Source organism: Corythoichthys intestinalis, chromosome 22, assembly GCF_030265065.1.
Source record: "Corythoichthys intestinalis isolate RoL2023-P3 chromosome 22, ASM3026506v1, whole genome shotgun sequence".
Taxonomy (NCBI): Eukaryota; Metazoa; Chordata; class Actinopteri; order Syngnathiformes; family Syngnathidae; genus Corythoichthys; species Corythoichthys intestinalis.
The window spans coordinates 29,041,051-29,068,863 of record NC_080416.1 but is presented as its reverse complement, the minus strand read 5'-3'; the positions used below and the strand labels follow the sequence as shown (position 1 = coordinate 29,068,863).

General features: G+C 39.6%; 1 protein-coding gene across 5 annotated transcripts; it reads left to right on the top strand.

The window, feature by feature from the left end:
• The first annotated feature begins 317 nt into the window (after positions 1-317).
• si:ch211-199g17.2 (uncharacterized) lies at positions 318-26,384 on the top strand. 5 transcript variants are annotated; one of them, XM_057828447.1, is made up of 12 exons: positions 318-568; positions 6,245-6,322; positions 6,391-6,462; positions 6,537-6,682; positions 10,932-11,057; positions 11,156-11,213; positions 11,296-11,505; positions 12,295-12,434; positions 17,402-17,518; positions 17,592-17,649; positions 24,211-24,315; positions 24,388-26,384. In XM_057828447.1, exons 2-12 carry the CDS (start codon positions 6,301-6,303, stop codon positions 25,065-25,067), a joined length of 1,734 nt encoding a protein of 577 aa, XP_057684430.1. In that variant the 5' UTR covers positions 318-568; positions 6,245-6,300; the 3' UTR covers positions 25,068-26,384. The 5 variants fall into 5 exon arrangements, with proteins under 5 accessions (XP_057684430.1, XP_057684429.1, XP_057684428.1 ...); XM_057828446.1 differs by having other exon boundaries at positions 323-568; positions 6,270-6,322; positions 11,290-11,505; XM_057828445.1 differs by having other exon boundaries at positions 327-568; positions 11,290-11,505.
• Positions 26,385-27,813: the final 1,429 nt, after the last annotated feature.

The following is a 27,813-nucleotide window of genomic DNA, read 5'->3' as shown; positions in this document are numbered from 1 at the left end:
GTCGTATTCCTGGTTCATAAAGACTTTGGAAAGTTGAAACATTTCCTGCCTATCACAACCAATAATGGCACGAATAAGCTATGACATTACCATCTTGCCTTGCAAATCAAATCACAAATGGCAATTATGTCCCAAATTGCCCACCAATATGGCCGCCAAGCAGTGCACTCTGGGTAACTCAGCAAACCTGTAAAGGTGATAGCTAGGTGGCAAGAGTTTGTGTTGTTTGGCTGAAATTCACATTTAACTAATTAATACTTTTAAATAGTAATATATCACTCAAGTCTCACTATGCCACGTTCACGTAAGTAAATAAATAAATATTTAAAAAAAAAAAAAAAAAGAAAAACTATTGTACCGAATGGACGTGTTTCCCTAAAGCGCATGCGCGTCTTGGCGAAAGGGCGGAAGTTGTCTCAAGAAGTTTGCCACTCAGCAGTTGCCCAAACTTTATCCACGCGGGTTTCGATTTACTCGGAAAAGGTGGAGCTTTTTTGAAAAGTATATTTTTTTCCACCGTCCCTAGGTGCTTGCGTGGGACACACAGCGAAGTTTCACCTTTTCGGCGGTAAGTAGCAACTTAATTTTCCCTTTTTTCGCTAGTTTCGGTTTGATTAACGTGGGGCGAAATGCAACCTAGCTTGATATTTCAACATGAACACTGTTGACGTGTTGCTCAACCCACTCGTTAATGTCACCACTACTAATTTAAAAAAATAACGAATAAATAATGGGAATGTTGGTGTTTTTAACTCAACAACTGGTCGTACGTGTTTTTCAACACATGAACTCCTCAATGATAATTCACTCTTCCCAATAAACTTTTTTTCTTTAATTGGCAATCCGAACTCATGAAAATGTTCACAGAACAAATGCCAAGAGTAAATTTTTTCGATGAATGTCTTAAAAACACACCGTTTGTTGAGCGTTTAGAGATTTGCTCTCTTTTTTGATGGGATTTTAGCGCCATCCTGTGTATGTAATGAGTCACCTGCAGCCACAAATAAGGTTAAAACAAAAAGTCACTTTTTAAAGTTCATTCACGCCTAATTTTGTTGACTAAAAATACTATAAATTGAACTAATAAGGCTTGATAATGGCACCAGCAAATTGCAGAGCAATCACACTGATACCAATTTCTATAGTGATTGTATGATAATCAGTTTGTATGAATGAGTGAATTACACGACACCATTTTGAATACTTGTAATACCAATCATATGAACATTATTTTAATCCAGATGCATGTTATGTATTGTATTGATGCAGATGTGGTGATTGTGTAATAATCGCCATAATTGAAAGAAACTATTATTAAAATTAGACCGACGCGAGCAAGAAAGGGAATGCAATGAAATTATAATTTTATTTTACTTGAGGTAATTCAATAAAGCAGCGGAACCAATACAGTAATTGCGAAATAATTGTCTTGTCATGTACAATACGTGACAATATCCTTTTGTAATCTCTCCCAGTCAACATGGATTGGACGTCCTACCACCATCACTGGCAACCAGTTAATAAATAAGATTTTTTTTTAAATCCAGTTGGCATTGACACGGATAGTGTGTGCGTCATTGTTACGAGAACATAAGATAATGAAGATATCGATGTACAATTCATGTAGGAGAAACTTGATATGAAGAAATTAACATTTCAATTCATTTATTTCTATATTGGTGAAGTGATCACGTGACAATTGCTAGACAAATGTGTCCATGTTAGTACTTAATAAAGAAGTAAATAAATAAGATAGTGATATTTTTATGTAATTGTGTCAATACCGATTCAATGGATACTAATGCAGTGTGCATACAATACAGCTATTGCGTGATTACTGCGATACTGTTTGATAAATAACTAACGATATACAGCAGTACTTCTCAAATAGTGCCCCCCAGAGAACATAATTTTTTGCCGTACTAGAATAAAGTGCAAATGCACTGGGTGGCAGTGACGCTCTCATTTACAGTGTGTGTGCAGTTTTTTAAACCAAACAAGAGCACACAGTAAAGAGCAGTGGAGATAGGAAAAGCTAAAACGAGTAAATATGACAAAGCGTATGTAGCTTTTGGCTTTGAGTTATAATACAGTGGGAGACGAGGAAAGACCAGTCTGTTTACTGTGTCTAAAATTATTTGCAGCGGACAGCAGGAAAGCAAATCGATAAACACGTCACTTAAAGACATTAGACCCCAATCACATTGATAAGCCGCTTGATTTTTTTTTCCAGCGAAAACGTGCCAAACAGTTCCAACAATCGTCCCGTCAATTGCTACATCAGTAAGCCAGTGACCACTGTTAGCATCATATAAGGTGGCATACCAAGTTGCTCAGTACAAAATAACCCCACACCATAACAAAGGAGCTGATACTGCAGGCAGCAACAATAAAACTTGTCGCGTTGTCCACTGATGACACTGTCATTTTTGTTTTATTCATTTTTGGGGGGGGTTTCGGTAAAAAATTTTGGCATATAGTCCTCATGAATGAATGTTGCTGATCAATTTGAATTTATTATTAACAAATCTTTAACGTGTGTCAGTCTCACCAGCTAGGTTCATATTTCATTTTTACATTTTGAACACAGGAAGTTGTCATGGTAACACGAGCAGATGCGGCTAGACAGTTTAGACTCAAAATGTCCGTCATATTGACAAAGGTTTTTTCTTGAGTAAATTGACTAAAGAGAGAGGACTAGGGGGAAATTCTAATAGCAGTGTAAAGAGTTTTACTATTTTCGGTGAGAAGGTCAATAGTTTTTTTTTTTGTTGTTGTTCGTGAACTACATTTCCACATGGTAAATGCACGTCGAGGTATCATTTAGCTTAGCAAGGAGAGGTATGAGTCATTTTTCGAGTGTCCCAGAGCTCGCGAAACTTGAAAAAGCGCATTTACCAAGGTTTCATCTGCCGTGGTGGCATTTTTCCGTCTGCTGAAACAGCCTGATAGCACAGATATAAGTACGCCTGCCCCTCTGCTATTGGATTAGTTGTTGACGTTAGCGCGATGGCGCTCTGAAATAGAGCAAGGCTCTATTTTGGGCCCCGTCTCTCGGCGCAAATTCATTCAAACTTGCCGTTCTGTCCAAGACGGCCGTCCGCCGCTCACGTTCGCTGAAAAGTCCGGTCCAAAATACTGTAATGCCCCGGATTGGAGGAAGGAGAGGAGTCGGTATTGTTTTACCCACTTTATTGTGGCAACAATAATAAAGAAAAACAACAACAAAATAACAGTGGGCTGCTGCAACATGTGACTGCTGTTTCTCGCTATCTCGCCCGTTCTCCTTCTCGCTTCCTTCTACGTCACAGCTCGTCTCTTAAGGGGGCCGCGCGTAGTTACGGACACCACAATACACAATGAATAGGTTGCCGCTGAACCCTTCATTGAAACGGCCTTTAAAAAGGTTGTGGGATGGAAGGGACCTGTTGGGGGGAGGTGCTCACAGTTACCTCCTCACGGCAGGCCTCGCCATTCCTGCGCCTTTTTTAACGCACCACACACATCATACTCCACGGGAGAGCTCCGGCAAAGGGCGGTGGGACGGGCGGCTGGGTAGAAATTCCATGCAGCGGTCCCACTGCCCCAAGCCGAGCTCTCCTATTTTAATGCATACATTGCACTACCCTCCCCACGCAATCCCATCAGGGTGCTAGGTAATGGCTGCCTGGCAGCCACAGTAATAGAGTTGTAGGTGGGTCTCACACTTTTTCTCTATGGTGTGGCTCCCGGGGCGTGGCCTCCCCTCTGCCTGGCCTGCCGGCCACGGGAGTGTGAGGAGGCCGGGGCTCCTCAGCGTTCTCCTGCTTCTGCCTTCCCCTTTCTTCTCTGCCTGGGTATCCGCCCTGCACTCCGCCGTGGGTCGCCGGCTGGACGCCGGTGTATCGGCTGGATGTCGCCTACTCCGGCGTGGGACCCTGCTCTGGCCTGGGCTTGGTGGGCCGCTGTGGGTCCCGTGGCGTGCTGTGTCGGTTGTGGGGCTATGGCTCGTGGGCCGAGTGGGCTGAATGGGGTCGGGGGCGGGCGTGAGGTTGGAGGTGCTTCCCATCCCTGAGGGCCAGTTGACGGGAGCGCGGGTGGCCCCCCGGATCCCGGTGACGATAGCTTCTTTGCTGGGCTGCGGGAGGAGGGATGGGTGGCGCTGCGCCCCCCCCTCATCTTTAAATGATGAAGCAGTTTTAAAACTTTCTCATGTCGAAAGTAGACAGAAGGGAAATTACGGAAAAACAGGAACAATTTTAACAACTTTAACGGTTGATTCACAACTAGGGATGGGAATTGATAGGATTTTTACGATTCCGATTCCATTACCGATATTGCTTAACGATTCGATTCTTTATCGATTCTCTTATCGATTCTAATTTGGGGGGAAAAGAAGAACAAACATTTTGATTGGCATCGAGTTTGTTTAATCAGAACTCACAACCTTACAAACTCACAACGAAATCAAAAGAGGCCCAAAGCCTCAATGTTAACTGTGGCAATAAGTGGCAAATACACAAGAATGTGTAACATTTTACCGAAACATTTATCTAAGAGAAATAAAACATATTGGTATATTTTGGCAGATAGGTTGTTGTTCTGCCTTTGGCAATATGTGTTAAAGCAGGGGTCCCCAAACTTTTTCCTGTGAGGGCCACATAACTTTTCCCTTCTCTGATGAGGGGCCGGGGTCAGTTTGTAACAGAAAAAGTGTGATGATTGCAGAAGTGCATAAATGTAAAAAAAATATTGTTTTTCAGAAAGCCACAATCAAATAACCCTTTCTGGATTCTTCACGGAATGAAAGTAAATAAAATAAAAATAATAATATAATAATAATAATAATTAATAATAAAAACACTATTAAATAAATAGATAATAACCAAATAACCTTCTCTGAATTCTTCAAGGAAAAAGGCCAGGAAATAAATAACACGATTGAGAAAAAAAAAACAATTCAAAATGGCCGGACCAAATGTGGAGGCGGGCCGTATTTGGGCCGCGGGCCGCAGTTTGGGCACCCGAAGAAATGCCGCATCCAAGCGAGTGAGCGAGCGAAGTGAGAGAGGGAAACACTTCTACGAGCCTACGTTCTTTGTTAATGTTAATATTTACAGAGGCAACGCCTGTATGTATCATCTTTTGTGTTGTTGTTGTGTTTCCACTCGCGATCGGACACTTAAATCCAGTTGTGTAGTGATTTGAACGATGTGCTAATGCTAGCGAACGAATGGTAACCATACTGTTATTAGCAGCTAATCATCGCTGATTTACTTTGATGCAAACCTGTTTGTTATTGGGGACGAAATTGATTTGTTTCATTTCTATTCTTAGTTTCACTCTTCAAGTGATGGTTGAATAAAGTCAGCAAATTATACCAACGTCTTCTACATCGTCATTTGGGAGTTTAGCTAGCTGTATAGCCAGAACTGAGCTTTAGCCTCTCTGTGAGGACAGCGCAGTCGTATTCCCTCCCGATGCAGTTACCTCCACCTTGCAATGACTGCAAGTCGCTTTGTTGTAATTTTTCCTCGTGAAGTGAAGACACTTTCGAGCGTTTGAACCTACGTGCTGTCATTGTTATGTTTATGGCTGCAATGCTCGTGCTTACCCGTCGTAACCTTTCATTTTCACACTCTTTCCTGGTGAAGTGTAGTCAAACTTTGGAGCGAGTGGTTCTTGGCGCCATGGTAGTTTGATGCGTCTGGACAACAAGGCACGTCACGACGCAATATGCGTCTTTAGGAATCGTTAAAGGGATCGTTAAGGCTTTTTCATTGTGATGTCGAGGCCTCGAAACACTCGGAACCGGTTCCGAATTGGAATCGGATTTCGATTCCCATCCCTATTCACAACATTAAATTAATTGAATGTAGTTTAAAGCTGCTGACTTGGGACTTGAGTATTTTATTTACTGTTTTTAACTGCTAACTTCATATTGAAATAGTAGTTTGGTTTAGCCTGAGTGGATTTTTGAACAATTTTAGAACTAATGTATGAAACATTAAAAGTGGTGCGGGAGCATTAATAATAGATTTAAAATCGAATAGTAGCCTCTGAATTGTAATCGAATTGTTGGGTTCCCCAGGATTCCCACCTCTATTGTTTAGTCTGATCAATGTGTCCTATTAAGACTAAAATTGTCTAAAAGTTTGCCTTAAGGTGTTAATTTTACTTTGAGAATTGCGGTATAAACCCTGAAACCACAACCAAGGCCACATTGTTGCGTGTGAGTCATAATAAATGTCTTATATCTTATCAGGGTTTTAACCGCCCTTTCCTGGCAGTTGGCAGGCCCACAGACCACATTTAAACAACATGCAGCATGGAACACAAAGAGGTGCGGAAATGTCTAACTTTGAAATCTGCTGTGTGAAAACACTTTAATGCTGACCTTGTCTTTTTTAGGTCTGTCCAGTGAGCTGTTTGAGTCCTTAAAGGTGTACCTCAACAACAAGAACAGACTGCAGCCAATCATTGGTACTAACAAACATTATCTGTTTTATCATTTGATTAGCTTTGAAAAGTTTTGATCCTCTGTTGCATTCCTCCAGGTCTGCGTTGCATCACGGAATGCGTAACGGCAGGTTCCCCCGTGGGTGGCGAGGCTGTGTACCTCTGCGAGGTGTGTGTATGTCGGCTAAACAAAAGCGACATGCGCAACCACATCATGGGCAGCCTCCACCGTTACAACTACATCGTGAGTGCCACCTTTTCGGCCTGACTGCTTCTCTTCCTCAGTGTAGGAGGCGGCGTCCACTAAATTAATGCCTAACAGCTGTAGAAATATCCTGTGTTTCACGCTACAGTTCTCCGGTACTGACTTTTTAACAGATACACTGCTGTATTGGTACCCATGCAATTCTGTTTGATAATGCTCAATTTCTCCCAGAAAATAATTGCAATTAAAAATGCTTCGGTAGTAATATCCTTATTTATTTGACTTGTAAAGAAAAAACATATAAGAGAATGTGGAAAAAAATAATCATTTTACTAGAGCTGTCAAACAATTAAAATTTTTAATCGAGTTAATCACAGCTTAAAAATAAATTAATCGTAATTAATCGCAATTCAAACCATCTATAAAATATGCCATATTTTTCTGTAAATTATTGTTGGAATGGAAAGATAAGACACAAGACGGATATATACATTCAACATACTGTACATAAGTACTGTATTTGTTTATTATAACAATAAATCAACAAGATGGAATTAACATTATTAACATTCTGTTACAGCGATCCATGCATAGAAAGACTTGTAGTTCTTAAAAGATAACTGTTAGTACAAGTTATAGAAATTTTATATTAAAACCCCTCTTAATGTTTTCGTTTTAATGAAATTTGTAAAATTTTCAAACAAAAAAATTAGCTCGCCATTGTTGATGTCAATAATTACACAATGCATGATCATGGTGCTGAAACCCATAAAATCAGTCGCACCCAAGCGCCAACAGAGGGCGACAAAACAACAAAAAAATACAAGTAACAAATGGACATGACACTGTGCTGTCATTTTTATCAGTTTGAGCGGGGCATAAATGCGTCAAATATTTTAACGTGATTAATTAAAAAAATTAATTGCCGCCAGTTAATGCGATAATTTTGACAGCCCTACATTTTACACAAAACAAAAAATGGGGCGGACAAAAGTATTGGCATCATTTGAAAAATCATGTGATGCTTCTCTAATTTGTGTAATCAACAGCACCTGTTACTTACCTGTGGCACATAACAGGTGGTGGCAATAACTAAATCGCACCTCTGTCCTGTGTCCTTGTGGGTACCACATTGAGCATGGAGAAAAGGAAGAAAACTAAAGAACTGTCTGAGGAGCAAAATTGTGAGGAAGTATGGAAGTCCATCTCCAAAGACCTGAATGTTCCTGTCTGCCGTTCGCAGTGTCATCAATAAGTGTAAAGCCCATGGCACTGTGGCTAACCTCCCTAGATGTGGACGCAAAAGAAAAATTGACGAGAGATTTCAACAAAAGATTGTGCGGCTGGTGGATAAAGAACCTCGACTAACATCCAAACAAGTTAAAGCTGTCCTGCAGTCCGAGGGTACAACAGTGTCAACCCTTACTTTCCGTCGGCATCTGAATGAAAAGCGTAGAATACCCAGGAAGACCCCACTTCTGACCAAGAAACATAAAAAAAGCCAGGCCGGAGTTTGCCATCACTTACCTGAGAAAGCCAAAGATGTTTTGGAAGAATTTTCTCTTGTCAGATGAGACAAAAGTAGAGCTTTTTTGGGAAAAGGCATCAGCAGAGTTTACAGGGACAAAAAGGAGGCCTTCAAAGAAAAGAACACTGTTTCCACAGTCAAACATGGCGGAGGTTCCCTGATGTTTTGGGGTTGCTTGCTGCCTCTGGCACTGGACTGCTTGACCTTGTGCATGACATTATGAAGTCTGAAGACTACCAACAAATTTTGCAGCATAATGTAGGGCCCAGTGTGAGAATGCTGGGTCTCCCTCAGAGGTCATGGGTCTTTAAGCAGGACAATCACCCAAAGCACACTTCAAAAAGCACAACAAAATGGTGTGAGAGATAGCACTGGAGACTTCTAAAGTGGCCAGCAATGAGTCCAGACCTGAATCCCATAGAACACCTGTGGAGAGATCTGAAAATGGCAGTTTGGAGAAGGCACCCTTTAAATCTCAGAGACCTGGAGCAATTGGCCAAAGAAGAATAGCCTAAAATTCAGCACAGCATTGTGAGAAACTCATTGATGGCTACCAGAAGCTTTTGTTCGCAGTTATTTTGTCTAAAGTTGTGTGATTTAGTTATTGCCACCACCTGTTACTGTATGTAGCCTGGAACTCCTGACTCATCACTGTTTTGATTGCACTGACGATTTCGTTCGAGTGGCCAATAAGGAGCTGGGTCCCAGACTCTATAGCTAGAACAGCAGTGAGTCTGGAGTTCCAGGCTACCTGTTATGTGCCACAGGTACGTAACAGGTGCTGTTATTTACACAAATTAGAGACACATCACATGATTTTTCAAAGGGTGCCAATACTTTTGTCTGGGCCATTTTTGGAGTTTTGTGTAAAATGATAATGATTTAATTTTTTTTCATTCTCTTTTGTGTTTTTTCATAGCAAGCAAAATAAATGAAGATATTACTACCAAAGCATTTGTAATTGCAATCATTTTCTGGGAGAAATTGAGCGTTATCTGAAAGAATTGCAGGGGTGCTAATACTTTTGGCCAGCACTGTAAATGTAGAGTCTTGCAAAGAGACAGTCTTGAAATACAGTTTTAACAAACAAACACACACAAAAAAAACCATTGCAATTCAGTGGAATGGTTTGTTCACATATCGACCGTAACACATTGGCATTGCGCTTTCAACTGCATCACCAAACGTGGTTAAAATGCACTTAAAATATGCATACAATTATATACATGCGTTTTATAGTTTTAGCCTCGCAGCAGCAGGGGGGTTATGAGACAGACATCTTCCATCTTTTGCAAAGTTTGGTGTAGTAACTACCGTAATTTTCCCGAATGTAACGCGCGCTTTTTCTCCCCCAAATCAACTTGTAAAATCATGGTGCGCATTATAAACGGGTACAGGGATGGAGACAGAAATGTAAATATATGTATATATATTAAGAGCGATTTATTTATTTATTTATTTTTAATTGACACGGCCATGTTGTGTTGAAGAAACGTATGCGGCGATCTGTTGCCGACCATTAAGGTACGTGATGTCACCATTTTGTTTCGGTCGTGGCGAGCTAGAGAAGGAGGTGGAGGCGGAGTATCAAACAACGGTGCTAATCCGCGTTGCTTTATTGACATTTAGGCTGCAACAAAATATGGTAGCAGTGTCCGTCTCACATGCAACCCGCGGAATATAACTATATTTCCGGCTGTTCCCTCAACAAAATACCTCCCCCCGGGAACTATACAACGTGCCAACATAAGTTCCGCTGGTAAATTCTGTTATAACTTGTTACACGGTAATACTTCACTCTGATTGGTCGATTGATTTTGTCTGCTTTTTTTCCACTCTTCATAAAGCACAGAATTTAGTTTCTTAAACTCATTTGAGTCAACGTTTATTGCAACTCTGCAACTCTGACCGTAAGAAATGTAACACAACACAGACTTTCTGTGTCTGTCAACTATATCTGTCCCTCGGGAAACTCAAACACAAATAACAATAGTTCCTCTTGTTAGTCTACAGCGATGCGTGCTTTCGGTTTTCCGACTTCTAGCCTCACTTTTATTTTACCGTATCTATCCATGGAAGAAACATTTATTCATCATGATGAAACGAGCAAGTTATACAGCAGCCACATCAAAAGAAAAGCCACGTGTTTTGTTTTCTCCTGGATTATTACTGTACATATTGTCAGTTTACTGTAATGTTTTGAACTACCAATGTGCTGTGCTTGTGCTGTGTTTCACCAGTCAGTAAAATCACATTTCTGTATCTGTGCACGAGCTCTGTTTTTTTGTATTCCTGTATTTATTGGTGCTAAAATTAGGGTGCGCGTTATACACGGGTACAATAATTTTCCCAAGATTTTACAAGTAAATTTGGAGTGCGCCTTATATTTGGGACATTACGGTAGTACTTTAGGCACCATATTTGAATCTCTGGCTTGTTAAAGTCAGCAACATTGGCGCAGTTTTGCGACTTTGGCACTTACAGGATTAAGTGTTGTACCACCGAGGTCAAAAATGAATTTCTATTTTATGTAATGGACTGCCGTCTTGCTTGAAGATTGAAGACATGCAAAGGAAACTACGGTGGCTTGGATAAACCAAAAATTGTGTAGTTTTGAAAATCACATGGACCAATTTTAACGTTTTTAACATCGTTTTTACCGGAAATATCGGTTTCTGTATAAAATCGATTAATGAAACTGCCTTACTTCTACTATACTGCTAATGACACCGCTAAGATGCTTTGTTGTTTACTGGACAGAAAGCCCGGCATCCCCACTTGCTGTCGGGCGTGAACCAGAGCGGTGTGGACATGTCCCTTCTGGCCTGGCCCTTGATGGACATTGCCAGGACACTGGAGAAAAAGGAGGGCCCTGGCAACATCAAGGTCAGTCGTTTAATACAAAGGAAATACTTGACAATAAAGAGCAGGGCAACATTGTTAATGAAGTGAATATTTTGTTTTTGCGGGTTTTCTTTTGCAAGTTGTTCGAAGCTGAGGAATCTGCGTTTGAGAGGCTGAAGTGCACCAGTGACAGTGAAGGTAAATAATGACTATGCCCTTGAACACACCATTATGGTTGCAGCTACTTTGATTTTAATGTTGATATTTTTTTAAGCAATAGGTTTGGTCAAATCAATGATGCACGGACCCGACGGGCCAGAGAGCCCCTTGAACGACGAGAATGAGAATGAGGAGGGCAAGCACAGGGTGGTCACGATCTGTCACAAGGTGGTGGCCGGTACAGATGGAAATGGTTGGAATTCCATGGAAAGCAGTCCGAGTTTTGGCCACACTTTGCGAGATCGCTACAGGGGTTCGAGACCTCTCATTGGTCAGTTCAGTTGCTACATTCCTCGCGATCTTTTGTGTGATGTGAATGTTGTTTGTTCAAGTAAATGTATTTTTTTTCCCCAATAGTGCTTTGTTTTTGCTACTAAAGGAGATGTTTTTGGCCTAAGAAACTGCACCAAACATGTACAATGATTGTAAATGATTTTTTTTTTTTTTTTTTCATTTTTTTATGTCTTTCTAGTAACCATTTCAAAATATTTTACACAATATTAGATAATATTAGAGTATTAAAAATGAAAAGGTACATCAAATATATACTTTCTTTGTTTTATAATCTAATTTCACCATTTTGGTGAGATATAGTGCATTTGTAAAAATAAATGAAGTATAGTTATATACCGTATTTTCCTTTAGGAAGTATTTTTCTTTAATGTTGGAAGAATAGTATTTGAACAAAGTGCTGTCGTTGATGTTCAAGTAATAAAAAGAAAATACTGAATGTCAGAGATTAGGCTGTTTTTTGAACAGTATATAAGTAGGGACCATCAATTTCATACCTATACAGTATTTAAATGAAAGAAAAATGATGTTTAAAAATAATGAAAAATTGCAGTACACTGTATAAGTTGGGAAACTACCGCCCCCCCCAAAAAAACTAAAAAAAAAAAAACAACCCCAAACATACTGTAGCTAATATTAGCAACCATGCAGCTTTGACACCAGCAATTCCTGAATTTAAATGAAACCATAAACCAGTCATAAATAATCATTTAAAAATCATGTTTGCCTAGTTAGAACAATGATGTAGGTATGTTGTCCAACTCTGCAGGTCTCTTCAGGGTGACCGAGTGCGTTTGCGATGATGATGACCGCACTTACTGCTTCCTGTGCCACTGCTGTCGGACGCGAGTCATCACGCGGCTCTTCATCCAGCACGTCAGCAGCGCCACTCACATGCGCAGCTACCTGGTCAGTAACCACCAGAGAGAAAGATGCATTAATTGACAGGCAGCTAGTGAGCGCATTTTTAACTTAGAGGTATCAGACACATCTTTATCGTGGCCCACGTCGTTGTAGGACTGCCACGATTAATTGACCAATAAAAAACTAATTGATTATCAGAGTAATCAAGAAATATTTGATGGGTGATTAGTTGTTTTGACATTACTGACCTAGAAATGGACCAAATCCTCTTTGTGAGTCCCCATAGCAAATATTTTAAATGTTATTTTATCTTTTAAAATATATATATGTGTGAGAGAATTTTATTCATGCTTAAAACACAACCATTATACATTTTGTATGCTTTTGTTATGCTTGCATGAGAACATTGTAGCATAGAGCGTCATTGCTATATTAATCTGTTTGAGTGTGCCTTACCATGGATGGCCTTGATGATTGTAGACTGCATCACAATATGCCCAAATATGGACTGTTATGTTCCTGTTTTCTAATATGCCCTGAATGAATACAATGGGCGTCTGTGGCTTATCAGACTGAGCTTATCTTCGTTCTAGCCAGAGCCGGTGTTCAAGGTCATAACTTGAGGTGGTTTTCCCCTATTAGAGATGTTTTTCTGTAAATTGAGATGTTTTAACCAGGATATGCTATAGTAAGTTTCGGTTTTGTTTCTATGATTTCAACCCATAAATAGAGGCACGCCTTGCATTTCTCTCTTGTCCACATGCGGAAAAGGACGCTTTGTGCGTGGCTCTGCGTTTGTACCCGAGAGCTCTTGTTCATAAAGCCTTCGAAGCAAAGCAATCCATGGTTGGGGTCGTATTTATTTCTCTAATCGAGCTATCGAGGTAACACTTGTCTTGGAGTTAAAACTTGGGCTTCCCTGACAATATAGTTAATCAAAACTGAATCATTTAAAAAAAGGACACACAGGAAATATTTTTATATATGTATCTTTTATTGTTTTTGTTTTTTTGCATAAAAACAAAATGTTTTTAAATTATTTAAAAAGGATTTTTCTATTAAAGCTACTGTAGTCAAGTAGCTAATGTTTTCACTTACAGTAGTTTAAGTATTAGTAGTTTAAAGTAGTTTGATTAATAATTGAGTTTAAACTTATGAATTCAAGTAGAATGAATAAATAGGTAAATAAAAATTTAAAAGATAAAGAAGAAATGTACTAATGTGCTAATCAGAGGTTGGGCTAGACTTTTTCGTTGTCTGTCATTTTGACTGACAGTGTCGTAAAAATCCGGTCATAATCTATTTTTACCTGTCACTTACATTTTTAAAATGATAATAATGACATATTCAATAGTACTTAGTTTTCATTCATTTTTAATTAATATTCTGTCTGAACAAGCTTAACAAGAGGCAAACAGACAGCGGAGTGCACCAATCAGCGACGGGCAGATGTGCCGTTAGCAAAGCGACGAGGGCAGGACGAGGAAGTAAACATACTAGGAGAACGGAGTTTATTCAACATGGCTAGCGCGAGACAGACTGTTGTCAATGACTCGTGTCGATGTGTTTTAGCACATTTAAAACTGAATTTACCGCGGATTGTAGCATATTCTCGGCTCTCCCGTCCGCCATCCGTGTTGTTGTAGAGACGACTTTCTGCGCGCAAGAGTGACGTTGCTCATGAAGAAAACGTCACGCAAATAAACAAATCTGATTTGTCGATTGATTTTGTACCTACTCGAGAGGCTGTGTCCCAGACTTTTCTCTCAGTGTTTGAAAAATACAGGGAGAACAGTCTGGCCGTGCCAGGCAAACACTCAGTTGCCTTGACATTTTTCAGAGTAAGGCCAACGACGTCATGCATCAAGAGAGACAATAGCTAATTAATATGCTCACTCGCCACCCTGTGGTCTGGGGTGTGAATTGCAACCTGTCAAAATGACAGATGGACTTCAGTTTTTTCCGTCACCGTTTTAAAAAAACGGTCAACGACAAAAAACATTCGGTTAACGCGACCCCTGGTGCTAATGCACTTTGTAATCAAGCCGGTGCGCCTGATGTATGAAAATAAACTCGTTCATTGATGGTGCGCCTTATAAAGGTAGATCTACGGAATACGGTGGATCCGGTCGATTTTTCAAGCTAATATGCAATCGTAACCCACTTTTTGAGTCCATCAGAGCTCTTGAGTGGTAGATCGGGGCACAGTTGACTTGTCTTTGTTGATTTACTGCTGTCTTCTCTGCTACAATAATAACCAACGCGGCCCCGTGTTCAATACAAAACCCTCCTACCACAACAAAACAAGTAGGAACTAATATTCACATAGGAACTAAAGTTATACAACATAAAATATACAATATAAATGAATTCAACATCAAATTTGTAAAATATAAACACATAATTAAATAATGGCCCATTTAAATAAAATAAATTGAAATTAGCCAAAACACCTGTAATTAAATAATAAGAATAATACACAGATCCTGCTTACACAATTAAATTTATTAATTTCTGTGTGGCGCTTTAACTTGAGAAAATCCACCAATAAAGCTTTTGAAAACCGTTCATAAGAAAAAAAAATGATTCATTGAGGTATTTCATTTGTAAAATATATGTTTAAATCTTTGTCATTGGGATTGCTTTTCTCTGTAGCACAGGACTTTTTTTCTTCTTTCTTTCAGAAAGAAAGCTGACCAATACGCGGGGTCTGAAAGGCAAATTGTTGTTGGATTATTATCTTTAAATTAGGGCTGTCAAACGATTAAAATTTTTAATCGAGTTAATTACATCTTAAAAATTAATTAATCGCAATTAATCGCAATTAATCGCAATTCAAACCATCTATAAAATATGCGATATTTTTCTGTGAATTATATATATATATATTCTGTAAAATAATTCGTTGGAATGGAAAGATAAGAATAAGGACTGTAGTGGGCATTTCACTCTACTGTCATTTAAATCTGTCTAGGCTGTCCTCACTCCGAAGCGTCTACTTTTTCCAAAGCTAGACAGCTAGTGAACGACGCCTTAATAATCAGACTTCTTCCTTTTTCATCTGATTTATTCATAAAATGGCCTTAAACCACTGTCCTCTTTAGACCGTAGTGAAACTACAAAAAAAAAAGTACACAAGCATTGCATTAGCAACAACGTTAGCTTAGCACGCTATACAGGTTCACTAAACATAAACAAAAAGCGTCTCATACAAAAAATATAACATTTCGCTTACTAACATAATACGTACATTCTTTACAACAACCATACTTACGGACAAATCTTGTCCAAGGATCATATAAGCACAACATTACAACGTAGGCGTCAGCCCGAGACGTCGTGCAGCCATATTGAACTGGCAAGAAAGCAATAAACCATGTCGCAAAGCGACCACAAGAGTTCGCTGTTAGACAGCACAAAAAACCTTGCTGTAAAACTTACCAAAAGGCAGAATACAGTCTGAGCGGGACATGTGCGTTAATTGCGTCAAATATTTTAACGTGATTAATTTAAAAAATTAATTACCGCGCGTTAACGCGATAATTTTGACAGCCCTACCTTAAATACCCGCTATTTTTTGAGCAGAATTCTAGCTTTGTATAGGCTACTGTTCCTATTGTTGAAAGCACAAAAGTGTGTAATAAACAACTAGCACATTTATATTTTGCATTTTGTTTTCTTACTGTACCGAAAATGAACCGAACCGTGACCTCAGAGGTACGTACCAGAGGTTGCGCTAGACTTTTTCGTTGTCTGTCATTTTGACTGACAGGGTCATAAAAATCCGGTCATAATCTATTTTTACCAGTCACTTACATTTTTAAAATGATTATATCTTGATGCAGTCACTATATGTATATACACAATAATACTTTATAATATAAAGTAACTAACATTAGTGCAGTCATGGGTTACAGGAAGCAGGCCAGTACTGTGTTTCCATATATATTTTTATTATATTATGTATATACAGGATATATATATATATTTTTTTTTTCCCCTAAGTGGGACCTTCCATGATCCTAATACATTTAATAATAATAAAATATTATATAATTCCATTATTTATATATATATATATATATATATATATTTATTTATATATTTATTATTATTATTAAATAATAATGCACGTTGATACGACGCACAAAAAGGCAACTTCCAATTTTTAAAAAAATCATTAGAAAGTTGTATGGACTTACAATCCGCTAGCTTGTGGTTTCCTGTTGTCTTCCGAAATACACCTGGGTGACGGCGCGTCAAGTGTTCGTTCATAGCCGACGTGCTACCGTGGTATGCGAGCTCAGCTTAGCAAAAAGAGTACACACAGTGGTGGCACCCTCCATATTTTCCTTGAAATAATTTCAGGCTTTGGCTAGTCTGGTCCACTTTTTTGGCTTTATGCCGCTTTCACCGTGTTACCAATTCTGCCCTTCTTGGTAATTGGCGGCGTTTTCAACTGCTCGCCGCAGTAAGGAGTGAACCGGCGATTCACTTGATTCGTTGTCATCCTTCACTGCATCAGTCCCTCTTTTTTCACCTCTTTTATCAACATCGTCGTTTTGGGGCTTTTTGAAGAAACTTCGGACACTCAGTTGCCTTGACATTTTTCCAAGTAAGGCCAACGACGTCATGCATCAACAGAGACAATAGCTAATTAATATGCTCACTCGCCACCCTGTGGTCTGGGGTGTGAATTGCAACCTGTCAAAATGACAGATGGACTTCAGTTTTTTCAGTCACCGTTGTAAAAAAAACGGTCAACGACGGAAAATATTCGGTTAACACGACCCCTAGTATGTACCGAACCGAGATTTTTATGTTCCGTTACACCCATAGTAAATATTCTGATTTCTGTTGTGGGAAACATGAAGTCAAAGCACATGATCAACACACAAAATCATACGGCGGACAGAGTATGACTCCCACCACTGCTTTAGTGGATACTAACCCAAAATAGTGACAGTAAGTTACAGTTCAGCAAGAGTTTGACCTGAGCTTGTGTGTTCTAGATGGAAACTCGGCGTGAGCAGGTGCAGGCCTCTGAACCCAATGTCAGCAACCGCGCTCTACTGATGGATTCGCTGGCCGGTGAGGTGGAGAGAGAGGAGGGACGCGGAGACATGGAGGTTGGCGTCACGCGCTTTTTAAATCATCTTCCTCTTGTTCGACGATGTTGCGTCACACCTGCTTGGTTTGCAGGTGGTAAAAGCCTCCCAGTTACTCTGTATACAACTCGCCAAGAGGAATTACAACTGGTGTAAGTATACGCGTGATGCTGAGTGACACTCCCTTTTTTTAATTAGGTTAAGGTTTGGATGACAAGGAAATCGCTTCGAGAATTGGAGGACCTTTTTGACTAAATTCTTAAATGAAAAGCCTTCACATGTTTTATCTTCTTCTACATATTGATCAATAATAGTTAATAAACTGTCAAAAGTTAGATTAGCTCAATTTATATCCGTGATCAGAATTTTATGATATCTTTTTGATATTAACAATACTTGACACTAGGCCTGAACGATATTGGAAAAAACTATTGTTGCAATTTTTTTGAGGTTTGCAATATATTGCGATATTATATTGCGATATAATATTTTTTTTTTTTTTAATCTTTTTTAAAGAAATTTTCACTAGATGACTTGAATAGCTGTTTGGAAATACTTTACTTGACACACCGTGACCACAGTGTATTCATATAATACCGTTTCATTTGTGAATGATGAAGATTGCTTTATGAAGGGATCCAGGAAGCCATGTCTGCACAAAATAGATCATTTATTGAACACAATATTTTACACTTCAACAGCAGCAAATACATTAAATGATAAATAAAAGAGCAGGTGCATTAGTCCCCTAAGTTTTTGACAAAATATAACAATAAATAAAAACTTCTGTAAAATAACAACAAAGTTGTAAACATATTTGAACAAAAATATTAAATATGACAAATGAAAGAGTTGTTCACAAACTATAACAATAAATAAAAACCTCAGTAAAACAACAAAGTTGTCAACATATTTGAACTTAAATATTAAATCTGACTAATAAAAGTGCAAGTGCATTAGTCCCCTGAGCTGTTTACACAAAATATTACAATATAAAACTGCAAAACGGCAACAAAGTTGTAAAAATATTTAAACAAAAATATTAAGTGTCAAAACTTTATGTGCAGCAGTACTATATATAGTTATTTGAAAAATACGATTTACAATAAATATAAAAGAAACAGAAACTCAATTGAACTTGAAAATAATTGACCTGAATAACTGCAAATAACTGATGAATAACAGAACCAAATTTCCTGCCTTCCTGATAGCTGTCACATGAATAAAAAGAAGAAAAGACATTCCTCCAGCTGTGTTATGTATTTGTCTGCATATCGTCCACCTTCCTTGCTCAGCAATTCTCAACTGGGTCTCATAGGTTTTTGGCCAAGACTACTAGTTTATCCACTATTGCAGGCTTGAGACAAGAATGTTGGCACGTAACAATGTTCCCACCTGTACTAAAAAGCCTCTGATGGGAAGGTCTTAGCAGGAATGCATAGATACCTGCGTTTTAAATGGTCCCACATGTTCGACAGATTACTTCTTGTTGATGCAACCATGGCGAGGCACTGTCGACAGGGCTGTTTTTTGTCCCTTATAGTCTTTTTCTTGCCAAAATACTTCCAAAACTCCTTTTGGAGACGGTCTTGCCTCGTTTCCTTGCTTCAACGTGTTGCTTTCTTGCTTTCACTTTGAGAACGGCCCCTCCTCCCTCCGCTCTGCTGTTCGGCCCCTCCTCCCTCCACTCCGCTGCCGCGGTGGGAGGGGGAGGAGCCGATGACTTGCTGGAGGGAAAGCAGCTGTGCGCTCTCCTTCTCTCTCCTTCCTCAAAACAAACGTTTGTGGATTTAAAAAAATGAAATGAAAAAACTATCGCACGTCCTTGCGATGGGACTATTGCGCATGCGCACATCGCGATGGCGACGTTTAAACGATATATCGTTCAGGCCTACTTGACACATGCATGGTAACAGGGTTGCAAAGCCATGTTAGGTTTTATCTCAGGAGTACAAACACTGGTTACTACAGTATCAACAGGACAAACTTTATTCATTTAAGAAATTCAAGCTAAAATTAAAAAAAAAAAAAAAGTGTATTGCTAGACATTTGGACTGGACCAGCAGGGCAACTTAGGGGGGTACTGGGGGTACGATAGCCTTTTCTAACCTTTTCTGTGTCACGGCACGATCTCGCGGCACACCACAAACTAAAAAATGTTTCAAAATTATTTTCTGTACAGTATATTTAATTATTAAATAATTTTTCAATATTTATACTTACTCAGTGTGAAACTTTAGCCTGTATGGATGAACACAAAGCCGATATCCTTGCAGGAATCTTCGTCAACAGCTCTTTCTCTCTCTGTTTTAATTTTTTTTATAGCATTTAGGCTTCAAAAGCTCAGAATTGTCAGACGGGGACTTTAGAAATGTCTTTAATCGCAAGCACCTCACTGACAATGGCTTTGCAGGCAGGTATTATTGCCTCTTTTTTGGATTCAGCAACAAGTTTAGCAACAAGGTTTGAGGGCTTTTTCATTTACCTTCGTAGTGTTTTTCAAAAAAGTTGCCTTTTTTCTCTCTGTTTTCATGGAGGCGAACAAAATAGTCAATCGACTTGTTTGAAACGAGAGCAAATGCAACTGCTCGCGTCACGTTCAAGAACTGCTCGGATTTTTCGCCATCAGCTACCTTGCTGTCCTCAACAATATGTTGGAGTAAAACACGGGGAAGATTGACAGTGTCAAATATGGATGAAATGGAAAGGACACGTCCGTATATATTGACACTTGACGACTCTAATCAAATGATGTACAGTAGACGTGCTGGGGTCTACATTTTCGGGGACAGCAAGGTAGCTGAAACGCTAAAATTCTGAGCAGTTCTTGAACGCGACACAAGAAATACATTGCTTATTTGCACACGACCGCAAGCTTCTACCTACTCCTCCTTTCCTACTGCAACTTGTAACGCGTGGTAAGTAGGATGCGTGCATAAAAGTAACAAAAAGAGGAGAAGCTTCCACTTATGCACATTTATCCACAAAAAATAATAATAAATGCACCTTGACCACTCGGGAGCTCAGCGGTTCGCACACACGCGTTCGCAGAACTCCAACATAAATGTAAGCAGCAACAGAAGAAGAACATATTCAATGTAAATAAAGCAGCGCCACCACGTGGTGGATGTCGGGAAGAAACAAAATTTAAGGAGGTGACTGTTACAAACTCCACCCGACGACATAAAAAAAATAAAAAAAAACGACATTGGATAACTTCTAGCGGCACACCTGACGATCTCTCACGGTTGAAAAACACCGGTTGAAAAACACTGCTCTAAGGGACCCGGTTTGCAGGCGTAGAGTGGCCGTGGCCGGTTGAGGGGCGGGTCAAACAGAAGGGTAAGACAATGTGTGGAGCTATAATATTGTGTTTAAGGTTTGAAATATCTCTGGCAGCTGCCTGGCCAGTTGTCTGGAGGGGTTAGCAAAAAAAATTCCCAGAGTCCCATTTATGCTCATCGCACCCGGGCCCTGTTAATATTTGTTCCACCACTGGACTGGACTAAGTTTAGGCGATATGTCAAAAATTGTCATCACGAAAAAAATGTTCTTACTAGTCTGTATCGATAATTATCACAATAATTCTTTTTTTCAAATTTGAAGTCTAATTTTTGCCACTTAGTGTAAGTTGACAAAACCAGATCCCGTTTTAACCGATCTTTAAAGTCAGAACAAAGATGCATGCATGGTGACAAACAACTACACAGCATTTCACAAATATGAGGAACATTGTACAAAATTTAAAGCTAACAAAATGCAGTACATTGCACATGAAGTGATCAAAATGCACAACATTGCACAAAATCTCAGGGAGACATACAATCCAAAAATGTCATAACCACAAATGGACAAACTAATTTTAACTTACACTCAGCAACATGTTAAACCTTTTTTGTGCATAAGGTCTAATGGTGTCTGACAATGTCAACAAAATAAATGGACAAAAGAAAATGTTCAGCTTCCAAAATGTGACAAATAAGACAGCCAGTGCTTTAAAGGTTACGGCCCAGAAAATTAAGTCTGTCCACAGTATCAGTACCTATCAGTATCCATGTGACAAGTCACATTGACCTCTGTACCAAAACCCTCTCAGAGCCAGGGTTCACGTCACATCAGCGCCCCCCTTCTCTGGTGTTTGGTTTGTGTAATTACATTTCAATTCTATCTATCTAACTTTTATCGAATGTTTTTATTATTTCTGTTGACAAAATGAAAATATGAATACGTAAATGAATGCTTATAACATATGTCATTAAGTGTCATCCGGCATATTATGTCACTAACACTATTTATATCCAGCTCGGATCTTTTAAGCCCATTCAAAAGTGAGAGATTAGCCGGAAGACACAAAATGACATGTCATAAGCATTCATTCATGATCATGGCAGTGTCATGTCATAATTATGATGGTCTTTTGGCACCACTGTCAAAGTGTTACTAAATACCATGACTACCAATTAATTAAAAAAAAAAAATGGAACAGTAACTGAAGAAATGAGTAGCACAGAACATGAATTTTGATTGGTATTTACATCTGTAGTGCTGCAATGCATGCTAGGGGGCATGTTGTACGACAACAGTGTTGACAGCAGGTGGCAGCAGAGGTTGACAGTCTCTCCCAAGGGAGCAGTGATGAGGGCCAAATGAAGCTTCTTGGAGCAATAAAGCTTTGCAGCCAATTGGAACAAAGCTTAAAGTGCGTGCGACAGGTTAAAAAAAAAAAAGTCTTAAATCACATTATTATGTGAATTAGAATCATATTTTGAGACGATTCGACTATATACAACAATTTAGCAAAGCGCAGATGACGAGAATAAATTAGTCTTTTAATCTGCTGGTTAGCCACGCCTACCATTCCAGGGCTCTAGCATCCCCAACAGGTGGATGACGTCAGCAGGAGAATGGGCTCATCGGTTTTACTATTAAGCCCATTGGGGGGGAATTATTCAGAACAAGGAAATCGCGACGAAGACAGCTGCAAAATGTAATTGTTTCTGTCTCTCCAATATTTTTACAGGATTTTCTTTTTATCCAAGTATTTTTCCCCAATAGCTAAATAAATGGCATGGTCATGACAAATAAGTCTTGTGCTAAATGGAATATGAAATAATAAAAATGCATTTATTCAGGTCGACATGGCAAAATTCCTCCATAATGGTCAAAACTGTCGACTTCACCTTTACTGTTGCACCTCCCGAACGATATTTTATGCCATCTAAGTCAGGCTTTGTCATTTCCCTTTCCCGGCTTCGGAGAATGTAAACAAACCAAGAGGCGTGACAGCTAGCCGACATGCTAACCTGAACCGAGTGATGTTTCAAAGTCTTCTAAGCGGAAAATCACACATAACTAGCAGCACATTTCGTCATTTCACATGACGACTGGGTTTTCGATTGTCTTCGCCGATCGGCAACCCGCCTGGCGGCGAACAAGTTAGAGCTCGTCGTTCCCCTGCTGAGGGCAGAGGGCTCGTTTGTGGGGAAGCAGCTGGACAATGACCGTCGGACAAACCGGCCGACGTCGGAGGAGCGTGTAGCTGCCAAGTGGTTAACACCAATATGGCAAAATAATGCTTTACTACACGGCAAAGTCGTAAACAGCGAGAGACTCATAGGAGGGCGGCTGCAATTGATATGCAGCTAACATGACAATATGTGTATGAGGAGAGCTTTTTACATGCCCATCCATGATCAAACGTAAGTAGTCCTTTATTTAAAGTTTGTAGTGTTTACTTTGTAATCGCTGTATTCGCGGCTATTTTTAACACAAAGTTGCAATTTCTGATCGGTCGGAAAATTTGACAGAACACCGGGCACATGAAGAGGGCAATAAGCCGAGTATAGTGCTCTCCCAGCAGGGGGATGTGTGACAAGTTGCCGGTCGTCGGCCGAGGGGACGAGGAGCATGTCAGCCACAAAATGCAAGCCACCTAGATATTAAAATGATCCCAGTATTTGACATAATACAAAACACGATGTTTACTCACTTCCTCGTAAGTCCCATTGTCCCACAGTAGTAGGTCTTGTTTTGGCCAATATCCACCGGTGAATGGGAACCTTTTAAAATCCCAAAAAGGCGCACAACGCCTCTCCCTCTTACAGCAAGATTTTTCTGCAGCCGTTTGGCTGGCGTAATGCGAAAAATAAACGAATTAATCCGCAAAAGCAGCTGAATCCTTTGTCCTTCTCATACAACAGTACGGCTGTATAGTGAAGAGGACTCCTTCTCCCGCCCTCTTCCTCAATGCAAGACCAAAGCCGGAAGTCTGTCATTTTCGTAGCGTGGGATTAAAAAAATTGAATAAATATATCAATCGCTTCTTCACACATCCAAGTGGTCCATTTCATTCAAGAGCATAAAATACTGCGTGTATGATTAAATAAACATGCTTTTTCGTGTCACAGGCACTTTAATGGTGGTTTGGTCTTATGACAGTCTTATGATGCAGCTGCCAAATAAAGTGTTATAGGTTTATATATTTTGGTGTAAATATCAATAATACAGTGAGGACAGCTGGCAGCTTATTGTCATGTGCGCCTTATTGTCCGAAAACGGATAATTTTTGGGTGATGAGGTCAAAGGTCTCAGGAGCTGCTCTGAATGCACCGGTAGTTTTTTAATCTCAAGAGAGGATAAAATATCCTCCAATTCTGGAGTATCTTCTTTCTGAACACTCAAATTCAGTATTTTCTCTGTTTATTCTCTTGCAGGCATTGCCACACTTTGGAATACGAGCTACCCTAAAGTCCACAAAAAGAAAAAAGCAAAGAAAGGTGCGTCTTGGTCCACTATTTACCCACTGGTGGTACTTCAATGTGTGTAGTTTTTTTTCGGTCGTTTTTTTTTTTTGTTTTGTTTTTTGTTTTATATCCGAATCCTGGCAGTAGGTTCCAAATTGAAGAAGCAGCAGCAGCAGCAACAACAGCAGCGGCAGCAGCAGCAGCAACAACAACAACAAATGCAGCAGCAGCAGCAGCAGCAGCAGGAGGAGGAAAACAGAAGCAAAACTCAGGTGGTGTTCAAGGTAAGCCTTCCGCTCACTGAAGGTCCGCTGCTGCTGAAGAGGACGTATTTCAGCCAAGATAGTCCGCCAGACCAAGACTTTGAGTGCGAGCCCACCGACCGGGAAGACAACGACTCGAGCGTGACTCCCCATTTGGAACTGTCCCAAGACCAACAAAGCAAAGATGTATTTCCTGACAACACTTGGCAAAATGAAGCACCCGTTGCTCGAGAGTGGTACAATTCAGCCTACGCGCAATGGCGAGATTGGTCGCCTGCGCCGTTCGAGAAGCAACAAATTCCCTATCAGGCCAATCCACAGCCAATCAACCCTGCGGAGCATCACGTACCTTCCGTCAACTTCCAATCGGCAGTCAACTTCCAATCGGAATTCCAAAGCGTTCCTGCAATCTGGCCGCCGCACTTGTCACAGGCCAGTCAGCCGCATCCGGGCGGAATCCCAGAGTACTCAGGCTACACCGTCCCGCCTTGGCCGCACCCAACACCGTACTTTATTCCACCCGTATACCATTCCAGTGTGTCTGTCCCACCCAGACCACTCTGACAGACCAGAAATGATCGAAGTTTGCAACACGTCAAAGAGTGCGCACATGTATAATGTCAGTTCATCACCTGATGTGAAGAACATCAACTGTTCACCTAAAGTTTGTCATCGTATTTTGGGTGTTGAATTATTCCATTTAAGTATTATTGAGTAAAAGCGGTATTAACTCATTCACTGCCATCCCAGTTATATGTAGTCAAAAAGGTTTATTCAAATTACCTTAAAAAGCAGCCATCATTTCATTTTGACACTTAAGAATCTTAACCCTTGATAGAGCAAGTGACTCTTTTTGGTCATCAAAAAAAATATTAGCTATTATAGTTTTTTTTTTTTTTTTTTTAAATGTTAAAAATTCTATACATGTATTCATAATATGAATACGATGTTAGTAAAAGCTAAATTAGTGAAATTAAACACAATTAAAACACATTAGTTACAGGACCAAATAATATGCTAACAATTTTTTTCCCCCTTCATGTACACATTGAAAGCGATAGACGTCCAAATTTAAACTTGGAAGACTGGTCCTGAATGCTTATCTTTCGGGGCCATTGGCGGTATTAGACATCCAATCCATTTTGACTTGGAGAACAGGCAGCATCGGGTGTTAATCACGTCAAAGGAGTTCCACAGGGTTCAATCTTAGAACCCCTGTTGGTCATATTTATCACAGTTAATGTTCATGCTGACATTCATTTACCCTGTGAAGTCAAAATGGATTGGGCGTGCGCTGTAAGTGGCAGTAAATTATTTAAATGAGTGCCCTGTAAGAGTAAAAAATAAGTCATAATTCATACATAAAAGGGTTAATGGAAATAGATGTCGAATCCAGTTTGATCTCCCAAGTCAAAATAAATGCCATTGCATTTAATGGCAGCTAATGAGTTAACCAGCTCATGTGCTCCAAATTATTATACAGTGTATTCTTGCAAATAAAAAATAAAAATGGGATTTTATTCACCATTAAAACAACTCAAAAGGGACAGGTTAGCAAGTTTGCTAACATTTTCTTTGCTAATAGTATTTTTTGTAGTTATATGCTGTTTACACTTTTTTCTACTCATCATTAACAATGTTTTTGTAATGTTTGCACCCACCCAAAGCATTTAGAATTGTAATGTTTGTTCACAAATCTGTTTGTATGGTCGATTTGCATTTGTTGTGTTGTTTGTTATCCTCCCATCATGTTCTTTTTGCACTATTGGGATGTGAATGTTAAAAAAAAAAACTTTCCTGAATAGAAATGTGCGTACTGCTGATAGTTTTGTATTTTTGTTAACTTTTCGTGTTGCATTTCATATAAGAAAAATAAAAATGTGAAGGAAACTTGTGTTCTGCGTCGAATTCTACACCGCTGAATATTAGTTGGGGGGGGGGGGGGGTCCCTCAAAGTCTGACTTGCTTTGTCTTGGTTCCATTTGCTTCAATTTTTTGGGGATAATACAAATCTTTTAAAAAGCTGCCTCAAATATTTGTACTGTAATTCACACTAAGTTTGTCATGAACTCTTTCACTGCCATTGACTGGTCAACATCCAATCGTGTGGCTTGTTTCATCCTGTTAATTTTGAGTATCAGTAGTAGACGCCGAATCCATTTGAAGTGGGTGGGTTAGGGTTTCGTTCATTAGCTGCCATCCCTCCCACATCAAATGGATTTAACATCTATCACTGTTGATGTCAGACAATGAGTTAACCACTTTGACGACCCATTTCAATAAAAGTATTAGGAGTAGCAGCGGCGGAAAAAATGTGAACAGGGTCTGGGTGTGATAAGTATAAACAGACACCCCGAGGTGAACGTCCGGTGGGTGGGGGTCCCAGAGGATAGTTATTCGCAGGCCCTTCAAGACGACCGTCCGATATGGGGTGGGGATGGTGGTAGTGGAAATTTTTTCGGTAAGCCCCTCAAGATAATCAGTCAAGCAAGGGGAGTGGTGGTGTGTTAAAGATATTTTAGCACTTATTAAGCTCTGCGCATCATCTCCCTGTTCTGTTCTAATTCCCCTCACCCAACCACGCCCCATTTATGCCTGCAAACCCAAGTAGGTCTAGCGGTGGTCCTCAGTACTGGCCCATCCTACCACACCCCTATAAGGTGCCTTCGAATCCTGTGACTCAGAAAAGGGGTTAGGTGTTTTTGTGCCTTCCACGTCTCATGGTACAGAGAAGAGGTTAGGGCAGGGGTCTGCAACCCAAAATTTTGAAGGAGCCATATTAGGCCAAAATAAAAAAATATGTCTGGAGCCGCAAAAAATTAAAAGCCTAATATACAGTAAGCATATTAAAGGCAACACATGTTGTATGTCTCTATATTAGATATATTAGCCTACTATTAAAATGACTTAAGCTGGCTATAAATACATAATGAGCCTTCATGATTAAATATTTTCCTTGCAGTGCATTCTATAGAGAATGACACACCACGTGACTACTTGTCTGATACTGCCTCAAGTTAACTTCATTACAATATTAAATATGTTTAATGGCTTTGATAAAACTAAAGAAATACAATTTTTTAAAAATCGGAATTTGGAAATCATTTTTTATTTTGAAGATTAAAAAAAAAAAAAAAACGACAAAATAAAATGTGCATAACGTGCCCCTTATCTGGGTAACAAACAGTGCAACAAAATGTAGCCTGCATTTATATATTGAAAAACAAACACAAAAAAAAGCAGTGTTGCAAAGGTCAAGTATATAATCGGATTTCATGTACCTTCATAAAAGCGATGGGTGTTCAATATC

What these genes read in the sequence shown, in the direction of transcription:
- si:ch211-199g17.2 (XM_057828446.1), top strand. Translation starts at nt 6,301, where the DNA reads ATGCAGCATGGAACACAAAGAG. An exon ending in GCAGCATGGAACACAAAGAG is followed by an intron (nt 6,323 to 6,390) that starts GTGCGGAAATGT and finishes TGTCTTTTTTAG; the next exon opens with GTCTGTCCAGTGAGCTGTTT. An exon ending in CCCACTGGTGGTACTTCAAT is followed by an intron (nt 24,316 to 24,387) that starts GTGTGTAGTTTT and finishes TCCTGGCAGTAG; the next exon opens with GTTCCAAATTGAAGAAGCAG.